The sequence below is a fragment of the Hydra vulgaris genome, chromosome 04 (genome assembly GCF_038396675.1).
Source record: "Hydra vulgaris chromosome 04, alternate assembly HydraT2T_AEP".
Taxonomy (NCBI): domain Eukaryota; kingdom Metazoa; phylum Cnidaria; class Hydrozoa; order Anthoathecata; family Hydridae; genus Hydra; species Hydra vulgaris.
In genome coordinates this window covers 15,062,131-15,081,851 of record NC_088923.1, presented here as the reverse complement: position 1 = coordinate 15,081,851, position 19,721 = coordinate 15,062,131, and the positions used below count along the sequence as shown (strand labels likewise).

Here is a 19,721-nt window from a genome sequence, read left to right as displayed (position 1 = left end):
TAAGTGCGAAATATATCAAAGTTTGACAAAACAATCTTATTCCAAAGATACGGTGCGCGATAAGCAATACGAAACTTATTAAACTTGGTTCGACAAAAAGGTTCATATAGGAAAAAATTATTTCTAATTGTATATTTATTTATTGGTTTTTCACAAAAGAGATCTTTAAAGACAGATAAGGATAAGTCATTTTTCCACAAATACATAAAGCATAAGACATTAAACACATTAAGCTCATATATATTGAGAATTTTCATTTCAATAAAAAAAGGTTTGGAATGAGTGTATCGATCCGCAAAATTAATTAAACGGATCGCATGCTTCTGATATATGCGTATTAGGGTGGAGTGAATTTTAGTTTTTTTTACAATTCGTTTAGCCTGGGTGTGCAAAAGGTGTCTATTCATTTCAGAAATACTCTGTAAAAATATCAATGCTCTAGGAAATTATCTTGAGGTTCCTCAAGACCTTTAAAATTTTAATGGGTCCCTAATATTATGTAAAAAAAGGTTTTTTAAAAGTATGTCATGTTGGGTCTCAAAAGAAGCAAAATTTTATAAAAATTTCAAAAATAACAATTATTTTATAAAAAAAATTATTATTTAAGATTTTTTTTAAATTATAATTAAAAAAAATAAACTTTTTTCATTTTTAGTTTAAAAGGTCATTTTTTCTGCAATAAACTATAAAATAACAATTTTTTTTATAAATAATTGTTATTTTTGAAATTTTTATAAAATTTTGCTTCTTTTGAGACCCAACATGACATACTTTTGAAAAACTTTTTTTTACATAATATTAGGGACCCATTAAAATTTTAAAGGTCTTGAGGAACCTCAAGATAATTTCATAGAGCATTGATATTTTTCCAGAGTATTTCTGAAACGAATAGACAACTTTTGCACACCCAGGCTAAACGAATTGTAAAAAAAACTAAAATTCACTCCACCCTAATGCGTATTTATTCATTCTTATATGCGTATTGATTCATACTTATATGCGTGTTTGTTCATTCTTATATGCGCGTTTATATGCGAGTCAACTACCCATAAAATCTCCAATTTTATATAAACAATTAATAGGCTTTTATGTTTTTATATGGGTATATTTAAAATATAAATTATGTTGTTGCTACTGCTTTTTATTCTTTTTTTCTTTCTTCTGGCGCATGCACAACACGCTTTCTTGATAAATCCAAGCGTTTGAGTTTTCTTGAAATAGTAGGCTGAGACATGTTGAAGCCTGCTTCAGAAAGATTTTCTTTTATTGCTTCTTGCGTACAATGATTATTTTCTTGTACACATGATTCAATAATATTTTTTATTTTATCGTTTATAGGTCTTTTACCTCGTTTTTTATCAGAAAATGACTTAAACTCAGTCATGTCGTCAAATTCTCTTCTGTTTAACTTAACAACAAGACTTTGAACTGTGCGCTTAGATAAATTAAGAGAAGTGGAAATGCTTGTTGTAGATTCATTTCTTTCAACTAAATGCTTAAGCATTTCAATGTGCTCTTTTGTAACATTTTCCCTTGTTTTTCGATTGGCACTGCTATTTCCTCTTCCTTCCATAGGGTAAATATTTGTGTATTAATAATAATTAAATATAAAAATAATTAAATTTAAATCTAGAAAAATGAATAGTTAGATAAACAATAATTTAATAAATCAATAAATTTAGTATTAAAATTAAACAAAGACCTAATGCTAAATTAAGTAAGAAAATGAGGGTAGTTTGTACCTTAAATAAACCATCATCGAATGTAAAAAGTCTTCGTTTTAAGTATTTTTAATTCATGTGTTTTCAAAACAATTTATTTTGAAAAAACTGTGCTTTTTTAAAGCGCATATAAGAATGAATGATTACGCCAATAAGAATGAATAACTACGCATATAAGAATGAATACGCATGTAAGAATGAATAAATACGCATATAAGAATAAATAAACACGCATATAAAAATGAATAACTCTGTAATTAAGTGTCTGCATAAGCAAGAAAATGTAAATTTCTACAAAATTAAAAAAAGAATTATGCAATTTTATCAAAGCAAATGTTACTGGAATTAAATTTTTTTTTTAATAATAATGTTACTGGAAGTATTTAAATTAACAAATTATGTTAAATTACATTTTAAAATTTTATTTAAGTTAGTTAAAGATTGAGCTTATTTTTCAATGAATTAATAATTGAATTGATTAAATTAGTTGATTATGTTCCTAGAACTAATTTAGTTAATTATGTTGCTAAAAATGAACTAATTACTGAGATAAGATAAATTAAGTAATTATGTTACTGAAATTGAAGGTAACAAATTATGTTATTAGAATAAATTATGTTAACTAATTATGTCATCGGAGTTAGTTAAATTAGTTAGTTACGTTACTGTATTACAAAAGTTAAAAGATTCATGTAAGTTAAAAAATATTTTAAATAACTTAGGTTATTTTATTAACTAAGAAAGAAGTAAAACTAAGAAAGAAGTGCGTCACAATATCAATATTCATTCATTTATTTAACCAAATTTTAAAAATTACAAATTTAGTTATAGTTTTACAAATCAGGTTAGGTGTCGCTAATATAGTTAAAAACTAGTCAAAGGAGTGACACCTAAATAAAATAAACAAAAAATAAATTCAACAACAACAATATTATTAAATAATACAGATCATAAATTAACATAATTAAAAAAAAACAACGACGAAATTATAAAATACGCCTTAATAATGCAGTTAAAATAATATGTGATAATAATATGTAATAACACAATATATAATAATAATGATAGAGTTTACATGACAGTAGAAAATAATGATAAAAATAACAAAGAAAATTATAATAATAACAATTTAACTCAAGCAATAATATTACGACCGTTATAAAATCTTATCATCAGATGCAGAAAAAAACGTAACAAACGAAAACACAAATCAAAAAAAGCAACAAAATAGACTTGACCTCTAACCTTGAAAGAATTAATATTTTTTTTATCATAAACTAAAATCTTTATTTATGATCAAAAATTTATTAAAATATATTTGAATAGTTTATATAAAGTTACCAACTAACTTTACCATCTTTTAATCGAACTGCTACTTCGTATGGTAACTTGGCACCTTTTAACAAAATTTTATGTAGAGCTTTAAGATCTGCGATGCATACTTTAAACGGAATACAACAACAATACCAACTAGCACAAAATCATGCTAGATGCCGCACAATAAATAACAGAAAAATTAACTAAAGTATTGACCAAAAAAATCACCTATATTATATACCATATAGGCTATATATCTTATTAAAAAAATTTAAATAAAATTTATTTTAAACTAAGTTTAAAATGAAGAATATAAATAATTATGCTAATAATGTTTAAAGTAGTTACAATGATTGTAATTTAAACTTTATCTGCTCTTGTTATTGCTGTTACCAAGTCAGATTTTGAATAGGTTTAAATAACGAATGTAGATGTTTAAATCATTTTTACTATTTTACTATAACATTTTAAATACAAATAAATTCTTTATTGCAATTTAAAAAAATTTTAATATTAGAATAAAAAACTTAAGTTTTTGTCTAAATTTACTTGATAATGATGAAATTTTTGGTAGCCTGAGAGCTACGACAAGCTTTTAAATTGAATTATACTAGAGAGCGATGGTTATTTTATAAACGAGTATTTTAACGAATGTTTGTTTAACGGTGACGAATATTCGTTCGTTTTCATTTTAATTGTAGAACGATTACTGAACGAATAATAATCATTCAACAAATAAATGTTTGACGAAACAAATATATTCGCTCCCGCTTAATTGCTGAACGAATAAATAGTCGTTCAACGAATATTCGTTATATTCGTTAAAAAAAAATTGATGGAATTTTGTTAGCATGTTGGTCACTAAATCTATTAAATGTTGTAGATTTAGCTGAATTAAATGATACATTTTTTATTTAATATCTATTTTAATGTTTTTTTATATTTTGCGTACATTTTTTTAAATATATATTTTTAATCGTTATCCTGTGATCTATCTACTTGTTACAGACCACCTGATGACAATATTTCCTATTTTCATACTATTCGGACCAGATTTTTGTTAAATAAAGGTTTCTTATTTATAAGAGAGTATATTTTTGTACATTATTTTGCGCATATCAATTATGGTTTGAGTAGAGATACCCTTGACAACTTTGTATCTTTTCTCGTCAAGTGCAAAGATAATTTCTCCCTTTTATCTTGGATCGCGAAAATGTGCCATTTAATACTCAAGTACTTTATGACCACAATCTGGAGCACATTGTGGAAATCCTGCTATTAAAGTTTATGTTATATTCGTGACACATGTAAGAAAATGTAGTTTTCTAAATTTATTTAAATTTTTTCTAATATTATAGATTTTCAATATAAACAAATCGATTGATGGGTCTTCTTCAGAGCTTAAAACTTGAGAAACATTATCAATTGGATCAAGACAGTCAATAATATCTTTAATAATATTAGCTTCTTCAACAGCGGGCAATTTTATTTGACGTTTCTGCCATAATAGTTAAACACTCTTTGAGATCAATAAGGAATTTTAAATGCCTAAGGTCGAAATTTTAACGAGTTGCTGCTCTCTGGATAAGTGTAGTTAGTGTTTGCTTCAAAATACTTTTAGAAAAATGTCTCAGAAGAATGCCTGAAGTGCCTAACTAATTTTTTATGTAAATTATATGTATCTGATACTGAGATACATATAGTTTATAACAATTATATATTTATGACAATTATATGTATCTAATGCTCAGCACACCAAAGGTTGACGTTGATAACTTTACTTTATGTGCTTAGCTTTCATAACATTTGAATCGCTATCAGTTGTTGCCAAGTATACTTTTAGTTCAAATTCATTTATCAAGTAATCTAGTTTTTCAACGATATTTTTGGCATCATGTGCATCATTGGAAAGTAAGATTAATAGAAGAAGCCCGTAGTAAAGCGCAACCGTCATGGTCAATCTTCTCGTTGTCAATAATTTTGTTCACATAGCCACTAATCAATTTATATAGGAAAGACTGGGGCAAAACTGGATAATGCGGTGTAACGAGATTTCGTTAAAACAACCTTTTCAGAGCCCCAAAACGTCAAAGAGCCAATCTGCGAGATTAGGCTACGAGAAGATGCCATCTTTTTGGTTTTGTTCCAGTAAACAAGCTTCATTCAACTTTGAGCGGTAAGTTCAGTTTTGCATCTGTTTTGATCTAAGTTTAGCATTTTTATTTTCTGCACAGTTACAAATTTTTTGAAGCAGTGAGTCATATTTTTATTTATATTGGTTTATATTTATATATTCTACATAAAAAACTTAACATCTTATTCATAATTTAGCCAGGCAATTTGGTGAAATACTAAACGTGTTTCATCCCTATATAAGGCGAAATGGGATACTAGCCCGTCCAGCTCCATCTTATCTTCTATTTTGTAATAAATCAGAGTAATATTTTTTTACATAATATATGTTAATTTATTTTATAAAACAAAACTCTAAATTATTATTTTAATTATTTATAATATTGCTGACATTTTTGACTAAATGATCTCAGTTAAATTAGCATGGTATTATAGCCACATAGCCTCTATTCTCTATGCATATACTTATACCATGACTATAATATTAACTACTTAAAATTTCAAGGCTTAACATTAATGAATTAGGTTAAGTGCAAAATCTACTCTAATAATCATATAGTCTAATAATATTTGAAAATATTATTAGACTAGATTATTATTAGAGTAGATTTTACACTTAACCTAATTCATTAATGTTAATCCCGTTTTGCCTCAGGTATATTGTTATGTTTTTATTTTATTAACAAAAAAAATACTACAACTTCCTAATCAATTCTTGATAATGAAGTTTGTACCTCATAGTGTAAACTTTTGTTTCTATATTAAATGTTTACTTAAGTATTTATATTTATGATTTTGTTTGTAATTTAGTCTAAAGTATCCAGTTTTGCTCTGGTCGTCCTTAATTTAGAAATTTTGTCCTGAGAAAGCGATTTTAATGAAACAAGGTTATACTTCCCACTCGTTGCTTGCTTCATAATGACCTAAAAATATTTACTACCCACTGTCCTAAAAGGCAATTGCTTATGGGCAACCCACTTAGTCACTATTTACAGTGTGAAAACGTGGGCCATTGAGTAATAACACAAAGAATTATCAATAACGTAAAGTTGTTTTGAACCTGACTTAAGAACTTATTCCAAAATAACATGTTGATGCTGTCTTTTTAAATAAATAAGAAGACCTGAAGTACCGGCTTTAGCAACAAGTTCTTTTTCACCGACATTACACTTTGCATTAGTAGCGTCGGTCTTTTTGAATATATCCTAATTGCAAGACTTTCTAGGCATTATGAGAATAAAATAATGATGGCTTAAAAGAAAGGCAGCTTGGTCCTGGAAATGATAACTTTCAAATGTTAAAAAAGATTTGGAAAAAATAACACTGGACAACAAATTTTAACTCTTTTCGTGTAACAGAACAGAAATTATTTTTTTCTGGTGCAGTTTTTCACGCTGAGTTTAAATATTATATTAAAATCGTTGTATAAGCTCTAGTTTTTATGCAATGTATCGATACGATTAACTATATTTATGCATGTATTATAGATTAGAATAGAAAATTTTGAGCCATTTCACATTAGACACTCTAGGGCGTTTATATGCTCGCTTGTACACAGCTTCTGGACATTCTCTTGCCATCATTCAGGTACTCCATCAACCCTGATACCACTTTTCCATCTCAGCTATCTCCTGATGAAAGTGTTCACCATGTTCATTGTTCACGTCCACATTGTTGGAAGGGAAGAAGTTCAGATCACTGTGTAGAAAGTGTAGCTTCAATGACATATTGCAGCCCAATGTCTGATATGAGTCCAATAGGCTCTCAACAATTTCATGATAATTATAAGCTCTTTGGTTCCCGAAGAAATTCCTCCCCACCGGTTTAAAATTCTCCCAGGCAGTCATCTCATCTTCTTCATGGGTGTTGCTAAACTGAATGTCCACCATTAGCTCGCGTATTTGTGCATCAACAAATACACCTTGGTTTTCTCCAGAGTTAACTTATAGAACTTGGAAATCAAATAACAGATGCTACATGAATCATATTTTTTACACCAGGCTATAAGGATTGATTTTAAGACTATTTCTATTTGATGTAATGATCCGCTCTTGCTCGACTATTCCTCTTACAAAAAACCAACAGAACTTTGTATAACTGACTGCAATCGTAGAATAAGTGCTACAATTTTTAAGTTACCACAAATCTGCCACTGGTGTAATTCATACTTGATCTTGGCTGGGACTAGCTTCATATTGTTATATGTTTTCTTCGATCCAGCTGCATGAGCAATGGGAACTGATGGTAGAGTGTTTCCATTGTGTAGGAGTACAGCCTTGAGACTTGTCTTTGATGAGTCTATAGAGTCTCAATTTTTCATTAGCATACTGAATCTTTAGTTCATTTATCAAATCAGCCATATTATAAAAATGAACAGCTTGTTCTGCCATTGAAAAATAAGGCCTAAACTGACTGTGTCTGGTGCGAAATACACTTAATCTAACATTATATTGAAGTAGATTTCATTGTTGCAATCTGGATCTTAATAGCTCATTCTTATTCTTAGAAATATTACATCTTCCGAAGTTGTTGGCTCTGAGTTTCTACGTTGTTATTGGCATCATCATCACTGAACTCAGTCAGTATGTTGGTCAGGAAAACCTTCTCCGTGGCGCACTGGTCTTAATGTACTTGGAATGCTTGAATATTGTATTCATTGTTTCCTCTTCTTTTTGATGCCATGATCTATGGAGGGTACCAAGCAAAAATTGGTAATATGATGAGCTGGTTCCCTCCAAATCATGGATACCGCAAATGACATGGCTTGTCTTTTGGTAATATAATCAGCTAGAAAGCCCTGCACTAGAAGAAGTACAACAAATGTGAGAAGCCCGGGGTTGTTCTTGATCTCCAAACTTACAACCAAATTACAAATGGTAAGCTTTCTTGATTATTGGTCTGATAGTGCGTTTCTTTGAAACCAATATCACTTTGCCACAGATATAACAGAACATATTTTTATTGTTGACACACTTTCTTGGCGTGTTTAAACAAAATTAATGAAATAATTGTCACTATATTTAATAATAAAATCTAAAGCAAATAGATAAAACTGTTAAACTTTTTCATATGAAAAACATATGAAACAAAGAAAACGATTAAAGAAGAAGTTAACACATTCAATTAAAAATCATAAAATCAATCAACAAGACCTCTAGCAATAACTTTAAAACTAAAATTTAACAAAAAATGAAATAAATAAGTAAGTTAGTAATAAATATAAAAGTACTTTTAGTTACAAACAATCTTGACAGTTAATTTGAGAGGCATCTTTAATAGATAATATTATGACAACAGACACTTTTAATGAACCTCTTAAAAAAGGGTTAATTAAAAATGATGTTTCAGATCATTTTCCTATCTTCTTTTCAATAAATACTGATATTGAACAATTACAAATAAAAAAACAAGTTATCCTAAAACGCTGTTTCAGTGAAGTAAATATTGCATCATTTAATGAACAACTATCATTACTACATTGGAAACATATAAATTTTTCGTCGGAAGCAAATGTGGTTTATAACTCATTCTTTAGAACATTCTATGAAGTTTATGATGCAAACTTTCCACAATACAAAGTTAACTTAAACAAAAAAAGCTTAAAGTCACCATGGATTACTAAAGAACTCAGGAAATCTTCCAAAGTTAAACAAAAATTGTATATAAAGTATTTAAAGTATTTAAGTCAAAAACAGATAAAAATAAGGAAATTTATAAAAATTATGTAAAGCTTTTTGAAAAAAACTTAAAAAAAAAATACTATTCAAACTTATTAGAGAAGTTTAAGAATAATGCTAAACGCACATGGCAAATTTTAAATGAAATTACTGGCAATCAAAAAATTAAAACATGCAACTTACCAAAATTTATTAAAAACAATGATGATTTCTTATATAATCCTAAAGATATAGCAAATCAAATAAATAATTTTTTTGTAACAATTGGTCCAAATTTAGAAAAAAATATTCCAATTATAACTAACACAATTAATGATCTTAATCTTCCGATAATTTCTATACTTAATAACTTTGAACTTTCGATTAAAGAGTTTGAATGTGCTTACAAAATGCTAAAAATCAATAAATCGACAGGCCCAGATCAAATAAATGGTAACGTTATAATCAGTTCTTACGAGATCATAAAAACTATACTCTTTCAGGTCTTTAGTTGTTCAATTAAACAAGGTATATTTCCTGATCAACTAAAGATAGCCAAAGTTACACCAATATTTAAAGAGGGGGGGGGGGGGATTATCAAATATAACTAATTATCGTCCAATTTCTGTACTTTCTGGTTTTTCAAAGATTTATGAAAGGATCATTTACAATAAAATTTATGATCATCTTTCTAAAAATAAAATACTAAGTACAACCTAGTATGGGTTTAAAAAACATTATTCCACTGAACACGCAGTGCTTCATCTGACTAGAAATATTGCAGATTCGTTTAAAAAATCACAATTTACTCTTGCAGTGTTCATAGATCTATCAAAAGCCTTCGATACGATAAATCGTGAGATTCTTATTAAAAAACTAGAAAATTATGGAATCTGTGGTAATTTTCTAAAATTACTTAAGAGCTATTTAAGCAATCGTAAACAGTATGTGCAAATTGATGTATCCTCTACAACAAATTTACTAGATATAACATGTGGTGTACCCCAAGGGTCTATACTAGGACCACTTCTTTTTCTCATTTATATCAATGATCTTTATAATGCCTCAAATTTAAAAACAGTAATTTTTGCTGATGACACAAACTTTTTTTTGTCTAGCAATAATATCATAACATTATTTAATGACATGAACATAGAGCTAATTAAAATTTCAAAATGGTTTAAGTCTAATAAGTTATCAATTAACATAGAAAAAACTAAATGGACTCTATTTCATCCAAAATCCAAAAAACATCTTTTGCCAAATGATATGCCTCAAATATATATAGATAATATTCAAATAAAACAATCAAAAGTTATACTTTTTCTTGGTGTTTTTATTGATGAAAACCTTACGTAGAAAAATCATATTAAAACCTTGCGCAACAAAGTTTCAAAAAATATTGGAGTACTATATAAAGCGAGAAGTTTTGTAAATAGACACGCATTAATTCAACTTTATTACTCACTTATTCAATGCCATCTAAATTATTCAAATATCGCATGGGGCAGTGCTAAAAAAATGTCAATTAGATCCTCTTTATCGGCAACAGAAGCATCTAGCACGACTAATAAATTTTAAAGATCGTTTTACTCATGCAAAACCACTTTTATTCAAAATGAGTATTCTTAATATATACCAACTAAATGTTTTTAACACTCTTTGCTTTATATTTAAATGTAAGATAGACTTAGCTCCAATACCTTTTCAAAATTTATATGCAATAAAGCCCAAAAACAAATATGATCTAAGAAATGACAATTTTATTTATCAACATTATTCGCATACAAATTTTGGAAGGTCTCTTATATCTTATCGCGGAGCTAATTTGTGGAACCAAATAGTTTTAAAAAATTTTGATTTTTCCCAAAGTTGGAATTTTTCTTCTTTCAAAAACAAACTGAAAAAAGTTATTTTCTCAATAGAAAATATTTTCGAGTTCTTCTGATCTCGTTTCTCTTTTATAAGTGCTTCTAAATGTAATTTAAAATATTTGTTTTTATTTTTTATTGTTTTTTTAATCGGTATTTTATTTGTATGACGGTTTTCATAAAAACGGTATTTACTAATTTCAAATATTTGATTTTATTTTTTTATTGTTTAGTTAAACGGTGTTTTATAATTGAGGTTATTTTATTTGTATGAAGGTTATCTTAAACGGTATTTACTTTCTATTTTATATTTTTTTGAAATAATTGGTTTATAATTTTTGTATTGTTAAACGGTTCTCGGTGACAGGATCTTATGATTCTCTTCGAGTTTCCGTGTTCTTTATATATTATGTACCAACGACACTTTTACCAGAGAATATTGTTAAATTAAAAAAAAAAAAAAAAAAAAAAAAAAATCCTAATACCTATTTGTTTGTTTAACATTTTCAAATGTTATACTATATAGTTTATAAAAATAAAAAATAATAATATATTTGTAAAATACAATTGTATATTCGTTTAACAAATAATATTCGTTTAAAAGATATATATTCGTAAACAAATAAATGGAAAGGAATATATATTTGCCCCTTTTTATTTATTCAACGAGTATATATTTGTTAAACGAATATAGGTTTACGAAGGCATTTGAACATTACGAATAACTTAAGTGAGTAATTTTAACGAATAATTTCAACAAATATTCTCTAATGAATATTCGTAATCCTTTATTATGCTCTAACTTATAATTGTTGATCTGTACTTATATGTAATCCTTTTTTATGCGTTAATTTTTTAATTTTGATACAATCTGGTATTAGGTATTCGGCCGAATAATTTGCAAAATTCGGCCGAATATCGAATGTTAAAAAAAGTAGCCGAATAAGCAGAGTACCGAATAGTCGCCGAATATTCGTGGCATCTCTTCTTTTAACAGCGTAGTCCGGTCTAAATAAACATTTCAGTTTAAAATAATTCGCATATAGCTGAGAATTGGTACAGACCTAGAGGACATTACTACAAATAAAATATAAAGTCCCTAACGATCCTGCATCTGCAAAAAAAGTTATTCAAGGTAAAAAGTCGAAAATTAAGGTTTTTCATATCTTTCCGGAAAACGGTAAATTTTATCAAAAAAAAATTGATCAAACAAAAGAATTAGATGAAATTATCTACAAAAATTGTCTTTTTTTAAGAACCACGATTCCTGATATATTGCAAATCTTAAAGTTGAAGAAGTCTTATTCAACATAATCTGTAAATTATGTTTAAAGACATGTAACAGAAAAAATTAGCGCTTGTTCTGATGTGGCGTTTACGAAAACCGTGCAGCATTTGAAATAGCCAATTGGATTCAAGATGTGATTATATTCAAAAAAGTGTTATTCTAAATTTAAACAACTCTTTTATCAAAACAATTGGTTTTAATTGAAATGTCATTAATTCTAGATAAGCGATAAAAAATTTAGCATTATCCCGTTGAAAATCTTGGTGTATCAAACAAAACAATTTCTGAGGAGTTGCAGATTGCTTTAAGAACAGTGCAGAGCGTTGTGGAACGAATTAAGGACATAGTACAATCAGCTTCCACTAAGTGGAAGAAAAAATGTTTGGATAGGCGGGAAAGCCGAATCTGCGATCAAATGTAAGACAAGTGCTTACACTATACAAAGAGATCATTTATACAGTTTATATACAGAGTATATTTATACAAAAGAATATCTATACCTTTTATACAAGTGAAATTGTGGCTATAAATCTTATAAAAAAATCAAGAAAATGTTGCAGTTTGTTGTACAAAGCTGCTATATAAAAAAGTGAAGAAAATAGTTTTATAATTATAAACGATGTGACTTATTGTTCTGAATAATTCTAGTCTCTTCCAGGACACCAATAACATGCAGCAATTAACTCAAGAAACTGAATTACCATTGTAAATAATTACAATGCAAACACTTTTCAGATAGGCAAGCAGTTTGTGAATATACACAGACTGCGTTATTAGTTATTTTGATCAATCTAGCATTACGTAACAACTGTGGGAGAAATTTTATCTAGCTTAGAGAACAATTTTATCTAGCTTAGAAGTAGATTTAGTTGAAAAACACCGCAAACTTTCAAATTGTCCCGAACTACGTTCAATCAAAAGGTATTATGATCTTGTCAAAAAAAAATAAGGTTGAATGTAAAAGATCAAACATTATAGACTTTAAAAATAAATGAAGTGGAGCTACAAAAAGTGTGCAGCAAGACTACAAAAGCTGAAGTCGAATGGAAGACGCTAAGTCGTGCGCACGTACTATACTTCAAACTTTCTTAAGTGGAATTTAAGAATATTAATTTATGAACTTTTAAAATATTTCATAATACAATAGTTAAAAGAATATCCATTAAAATGTACGCGCAGATTTTTTTGGTACAAGACATATATTGCATTAGTCATAACATGTCATATTGTACTCGTATTGTGTATTTGTATTATTACTATATATTATTATATTAATTAGTATATTAGTCTTTTTTATTCTTCTCCTAGCTGGAAATGTGTAAAAGAAGTAACAGCTGTCTGATCAATAATATCATCAATATCTTTATTAATTGCAATTGGTTCAAAATTAAAGCAAGGCTGGCCTCGACAATAACTACATACAGATGAACACAACAACCGGACTTTTTTGTAACTACATTTTGAACTACAACATTTTTACAACATTACCTTTGCCTTAACTGCCCTCCCTACATTTTAAATGCCTCCTCGCGTTTGCTGTTCAGTTATTATGTTGCGAATGTATAAATGAATCTATTGTGCAGCTAACAACTGTTCTATATCTTTACACTTTGTTAATTGGGCTGAAAATCGGCGTATAAATTTTATTTTCCGAAATATTTAATTCGAGCGGAATAGATCAAGAGTGATGGAATTAAATTATACAAAAAATTTCACCTATTTTAATAGAAAAAATAAATTAAAATGTTAACTAATTATAAAATAATTCGCTAATAATTATGTTCGATATTTTGATGCTGCCATGTTAGCTAACAATCTATTGCCTCCAAGGAAGGTCAAACCGCCAACTATTGCAAGACCTTTCAAAGTTTGAAACATGTTCTAAAAATATAATATTAAATATTACCTTAATGTACAGTCGAAGATTAGATAAAAACTGTAAATATAAGTCAGAAAGGTGCTTACCAATTGAAGCCAAAACATATAGTATAGAGCAAATACTCCAGCCAACCCAACGTGAAATAATAACGCAGGAAAAGAAAATTGAAAATTGGAAAGATTCGCACCAACTTTGTACCACTAAATTGATTTAATAAATTATTGTGTGGTCTTCGGAGAAATTGCTATAAAAACTTACTAATTGAATTCACTTTAGTGGCTAAAACTTACCATAGCAAACATGACAAGAAAAGGAGATAAAGCCAAAACTGTAAATGCAGATGAAACAACAGCTGGAGGACGTGTTTCAGGAACTCTAAACATATGCTAAAAAAAAATTTTATTAAAATAGTCCTAAACACAAAATAAATAATTTGTTCAGAACGGTAAGTATAAACTTTTCTATTAACCTCTATCACTGGTTTTGGAGAAACAATTCTTTCCTGGCGTTTAGATTTCTTTGGTTGACCAGCAAAGTTAAGAACTATTTCACCCTATGATATAGGTAAAAAATGATTATAAAATAATATCTTATTACAGATATTATTAGATAACTTATGATAACAGTTGCAACATTTCACCTTCATTCCGTCCTAGAGACTCATCATGTTATAAATAAGTCAACTCTTGTATATAATCATAAGGTGCTTTTATAGTATATAATATTGTAATCCCACTGGGTAATGCCAAATAAAAATTATTTTTTACAAGGCGACCAAAGAGGGTATAAGGTACTTTAACCACATATTGACTAGTGAAAATATTATAAAATTCACTAGCTTCGAATATGGTTAAATATTTAAAATGTAAAAGTAATATCTTTGGAAAATATACTAGCTTAACTACATATGTAATAAAATATTAATTTATTAATACTTACCATAGACCAACAAATAGGAACTTGGACAGTTGAATCTCCAACTATTAGTGACTGTAAGAAAAAATAATTAATTGCATATCAGAAAATCAGGCAATTTAGCTGATGAAGTTTTTAATTAAAAATGTATATGGTAAACTAAACCTATTGAGAATTAGGTATAAAATTAATAAAATGAAAAGAATTGATACTAAAAATGTTTATAAGGCATGAAGCAACAAGTCATATTAAAAGAATGACTGTTGAGATTAACTTAATATTTTTTATAACCTTGATACAGAATGCATTATCAAGCCTAAAAACAAGATCAAATGCAACATTAACTGCTTTAAGGTCAACAAACTTAAATTATTAAAATTATACCATTTTGTATTTTCCTGACAAATTGTTAAAGGAGTCCTTAGCTGTTGCTCCAACATCCTAAATAAATAAAATAATTGCTTCTTGACAACAATTAACATTAAACAACACAGCTTAATATGAATTTATACTTACAAGAGTAAACTTATAGTTGTCTGCACTGTCAGGCTCACTAACAAAAAAAATCTCCTGACCAGTAAGTTCATGAACCAGACGTACAAAAGCTTGGTGCACAACCACCGACTGACCAGAATTGATTTCTTTTAAATTAAATTTTATTAAAAGAGTTTGATGATAATCTGCTTCCAATACTGAAGAAAGCTTATTAGGATAAACTAGCCTAAAAGTAAAATTCTATGAGGAAACAGGCGAAATTTAATAATCACATTAAGACTTTAAACAAAACATTAAAATGTAACTTGAAAATTACAGAAAAACATACTGAGATTCATGTTTTTTAGAAGCTTGATCTTTTTCACCAACTTCAATAAAAACATCTTCTACTGCAATCTTAGAAACAACTTTGACATTTATAACATAGGTGTCTTTTACAATATAATGCTTTTGATTACCAATATTAACTTGAACATTGCATTTATACATTCCACGTAAAGGGTTAGTGCTGCCAACATCAACATTATAAGAATTTGCAGGAAAATATCCTCTAGCTACCTCTCCCTCAACAATTATGTAATCATCTTTTTCTGGACTTTTAACAAAAGCTTGGTTATCAAAAATTATTCTTTCATCAGCAGTGACGAATGATTTGACATTAACTTGAACATTATTCAGTGAGACATCAAGTAAATTGGTTATTCTAACTTTTAAAAGTGGATTTTCTTTTGATATCACATCTGTATTAAAGACAGATACAACCAACGGAACTTGATGCTTAAGAGATCAATTAAAATAAAAATGATATAACTTAAAAAAAAAAGAAGAACAAAACGTTTAAATCATCTACTCAGATTGTTTCATAGTTTCATAAAATCTCAAAGTGAGCTGAGAATTTATCATCATTGTAGAACCTACATTTCATCAACTTTATAAAAAATTACCTTGTTATTAGATAATGACAAGAGAGCAGATGTTAGATGGTGAATATCTTTTAGTAGATAAACATATTTTCGATTTAGGAAATAATTGGCAAACTTATTAACTTGATCCTAAAAAGATTTAATGTCTAGTGAATATTCACAAAAATAAAGAAAATTGATATTTAAGAGGTACATTTGAATACTGATGCCTCAGATAATACATGCATTGCACACATCTTATAATGTCTTAAACAAAATCAGGGCAAGGATAACTTACATCATTGGCATTGCTCAAGATAAAACTTTAATTAACTTACTACTTTCATTAAGGATTTTCCCTGCTGATCTCCTAAACTTATGATACCTCGTACTATTTGAGATGTCAAAGCTAATCCACCTTCAAACTAAAAAAAAGAAATTGAAATTGAACACATACAAAAGTATTATTTATTTCAAGAGAAAAATACTGAACTTAACACTCTCAGAATTAATAACCAACTCAACATTTAATTCAGTAAGCGCATGGATATTATTCATCATAGAATGAACCTTGATTTTATTGAACTTATAATAATTTTAAAATCATGTAGTTGTTTTATAGAAAAGTAATATATAGGAGCATGGAGTATAACATGTAAGCATAAAATCAAAATTAAAAACTTGAAAAATGATTGCTAGCACTTTAAATATAAACAAATAAAGCTATTTACTTGTAAATACTCATTATTAACTTCGTCAGCCTGCGCCAAAACATCCTAAAATATCAAAAAATTATAGTAACATAATGGTACAAGCTAATAAATTAGAAACTAAAAAATGTCATAACATCTCAGCCTGACGTGCTTCTCAACATGGAGCTTCTGACAGGGATAACTTTATATCATCATAGGTTATGACAAATTATAATAAAAACAGATCAGAATAAACAATTAATTGGTTTTAAATAAGCAATTTTACTATAATTAAAAGTTACTATCTATTAAACTATTTGCTAATTATTTTATGACATAAAAACTTAAATATCACAAATAATTAGCAACTTACAAAAAAAAAACAACCATTTAAATGCCTTTGCCATTAAAGTTAAACCATTGTTTAAGTTAAGGTTGTCATAAAGTATCTTGTTTAATTGTTTGAAGTTATTTGCGCTAAATCAACTTATAGCATTTTCTGACATAACCTTAGTAGTGCAAGATATACCTTAGCTAGTTATTTTTTTTATTTTCCTGAATGTTTTAATTAGTATGAAACTTTTAACCATAATTGTAGTTAAATATTTAGTATAACAGTTAACAAAATAAGTGTAGTGTGACAACGTATTTATAAATGGCTAGTGTAGTTGCATTATGCATTGCAATGAAAAGTCAGAACCTTCAAAAACTATCGTGTTCCCAAACATTAGTAGCATCTCTTATAAAAATTTATTTTATTTAAAAAATTTAGCTGATCTCAAAAATCAGAATAACACAACTAAAAAACAATAAAAAAAATATTTTAAACTTGGCTCAGTGGGACTGTTGAGATTTCATTAAATCAATAAATATGCATCATCAAAGCCAACCATAATACCTTATGTTAAAATTTAGTAAGGATTAGTTACTTTAAAATAATAAATTACCTCCACCATTGAAACAATAGGGTTTAATACATCAGATTTAGGTAATAAACTAGCAGCATAAAATAATATCGCAGCACTAAAGAGGAAAAATCACTTTTGTAAATGCTGTCGTAAATACAACAACCTAATGAATAATAAAAAAATATATGTAATTATTAAAATAAATAAGAAATACTTTGCAGGAGAATCATTTTCTTTACCAATTTTAACCAACTTGTGGATTGCTTCACTTGGCACTACAACAAAGTTTAGGTTAGTTATGAGCTACAAATATAGTTTTCATTAACGGAAAAAAATTAATAAATTTTCTTAATATAAAGGTTTGAACTTTTGGCTCTTGTAGTGATAATCTTAATTAAAAAGCTGTTACTAAAGGGCTAATTGTAAAATAAAAATTTAACTAAGTACCTGATAAATAATATTATTATTAAATGTGAAAATTTAAGTTACAATGACAAACATGTAAAAAACTACCTGGGTAACCAAGATTAACCATTGATACAATGGCCCGCGAATAAGCGACAGCATCACTGTCTTCATTTAACAATTCAGAAATAGCAATTATTGGAACATTCTAAAAATATAGTTTTAATGATAGCATGTTTAATTGTAAAAGATTAAAACACAATTAAATATAAATTTTAGTTATTATAAATACACATAACCTTTATGTAGGCGTAATTAAGTCATTATTGTGTAAAATAAATACATAACTTGATGACCATATAATAAAGTCATAAAAACCATGTTAAATGCATTTTAAAACTAAAATCTAATTTTTGTAAATTAAAAATGTATTCAATTAAGCAAGGGACAATGCCTTTAACTAATTAAAGTAAAAGGATTTAAAAGTCAATATTTTTTCTTTAAATATATTTATTTATGTTTATAATTAATAAATTAGAGAAATATATATGCATTATAGATTTTAATTTAAATATTTTTTAGACATCATTACATATTCTACATATACTTTTTAAACATATTCTTTACAATAAATATTTTCATAACACTATCGTTGTAAGTATTTTATGGATATATTTGTATATTTAAGTATATACAAGTCTATATACATTTATACTTTATAATTGAATAAAAACAATTAAAATTCTTATGTATATATTATTATGGATTGCATTATAATAGTGACATCTCAGGCTGACGTGCTTCTCAACATAAGTTTATGACAGGGATAACTATAGTTCATCATTGATGTCATATGATTTACTAAATAAAACTCACCTTACACTTTAAAATCTTAGAAATTTCAGAGACTTGGAAAATATCAACAATTAGTTTGCTATTAAACAATTGGAAGACAGTGCTGCAATAATGATCAGCAAAAGCAGGTTCTTTACCAATTGCATTTAGAGAGGTAACCGCATAATAAATCGACTTGAGGTCATTTTGCTTTTGTTGGAGTTGAATAGTTATTCTTTGCTGTTCACCGAGAGACAAAGGTGCATACAAGCAAGAACATCTTCCAATTAAAAACAGCCAAACTCCTGAAAAGAAAAGTATATATATAGTAAGTTTATGTAGTGCTTTATTTACTTAGTAATGTCTGTAACATTTTACAACTCAGATAGATAGGGTAAGTTACACATCAGGCATCAGCAGCAGAACTGGCATTTACCCATTTCATCACAGTTAAATGTAATTTATTATCGCAAAAATCAGGCATAAAAATTGACTATACCTAGCACAGTGTATGCCAACATGACTTCGCTTCTTCGATTCTTTTCAATGAAAGGAATATAAGTTTTGAATAGCAATTTATAAGTTCCTAAGACTGGGAACAAGCTAACGCTCACGTGTCAGTTGGAGATTTAGGTATCCATTAAATTCAATATTTTTTTGAAAACGTGTTAATAATTGCTTACACCTAATAATAAACATTAATTT

General features: G+C 27.7%; 1 protein-coding gene and 1 non-coding gene across 3 annotated transcripts; both read right to left on the bottom strand.

Annotated features, from left to right (window-relative positions):
• Positions 1–13,705: 13,705 nt before the first annotated feature.
• LOC100208828 (dolichyl-diphosphooligosaccharide--protein glycosyltransferase subunit 2) lies at positions 13,706–19,701 on the bottom strand. Of its 2 annotated transcripts, none has more exons than XM_065795555.1 (16): positions 19,516–19,701; positions 19,059–19,321; positions 18,291–18,390; positions 17,992–18,052; positions 17,817–17,892; positions 16,909–16,953; positions 16,516–16,602; positions 16,220–16,327; positions 15,604–16,052; positions 15,297–15,501; positions 15,165–15,221; positions 14,805–14,855; positions 14,335–14,418; positions 14,156–14,251; positions 13,952–14,065; positions 13,706–13,867 (listed from the first exon to the last, which is right to left on the bottom strand). In XM_065795555.1, the coding sequence occupies exons 1-16, from the start codon at positions 19,535–19,537 to the stop codon at positions 13,763–13,765; spliced, it is 1,923 nt and encodes a 640-aa protein (XP_065651627.1). In that variant the 5' UTR covers positions 19,538–19,701; the 3' UTR covers positions 13,706–13,762. The 2 variants fall into 2 exon arrangements, with proteins under 2 accessions (XP_065651627.1, XP_065651628.1); XM_065795556.1 differs by having other exon boundaries at positions 19,064–19,321; positions 19,516–19,575.
• LOC124818896 (small nucleolar RNA R38) lies at positions 18,963–19,034 on the bottom strand. Its single transcript, XR_010638319.1, has one exon. It is a non-coding gene; the product is annotated as a small nucleolar RNA R38 (small nucleolar RNA).
• Positions 19,702–19,721: the final 20 nt, after the last annotated feature.

Bases quoted from the DNA above. Each gene is read 5' to 3' on its own strand.
- LOC100208828 (XM_065795555.1), bottom strand. From the start codon at position 19,537: ATGTTGGCATACACTGTGCTAG. The intron at 19,322-19,515 runs GTATAGTCAATT...TTTTCTTTTCAG, and splicing joins GTTGGCATACACTGTGCTAG to GAGTTTGGCTGTTTTTAATT. The intron at 16,603-16,908 runs GTAAATAGCTTT...TCTTTTTTTTAG, and splicing joins TTAATAATGAGTATTTACAA to TTTGAAGGTGGATTAGCTTT.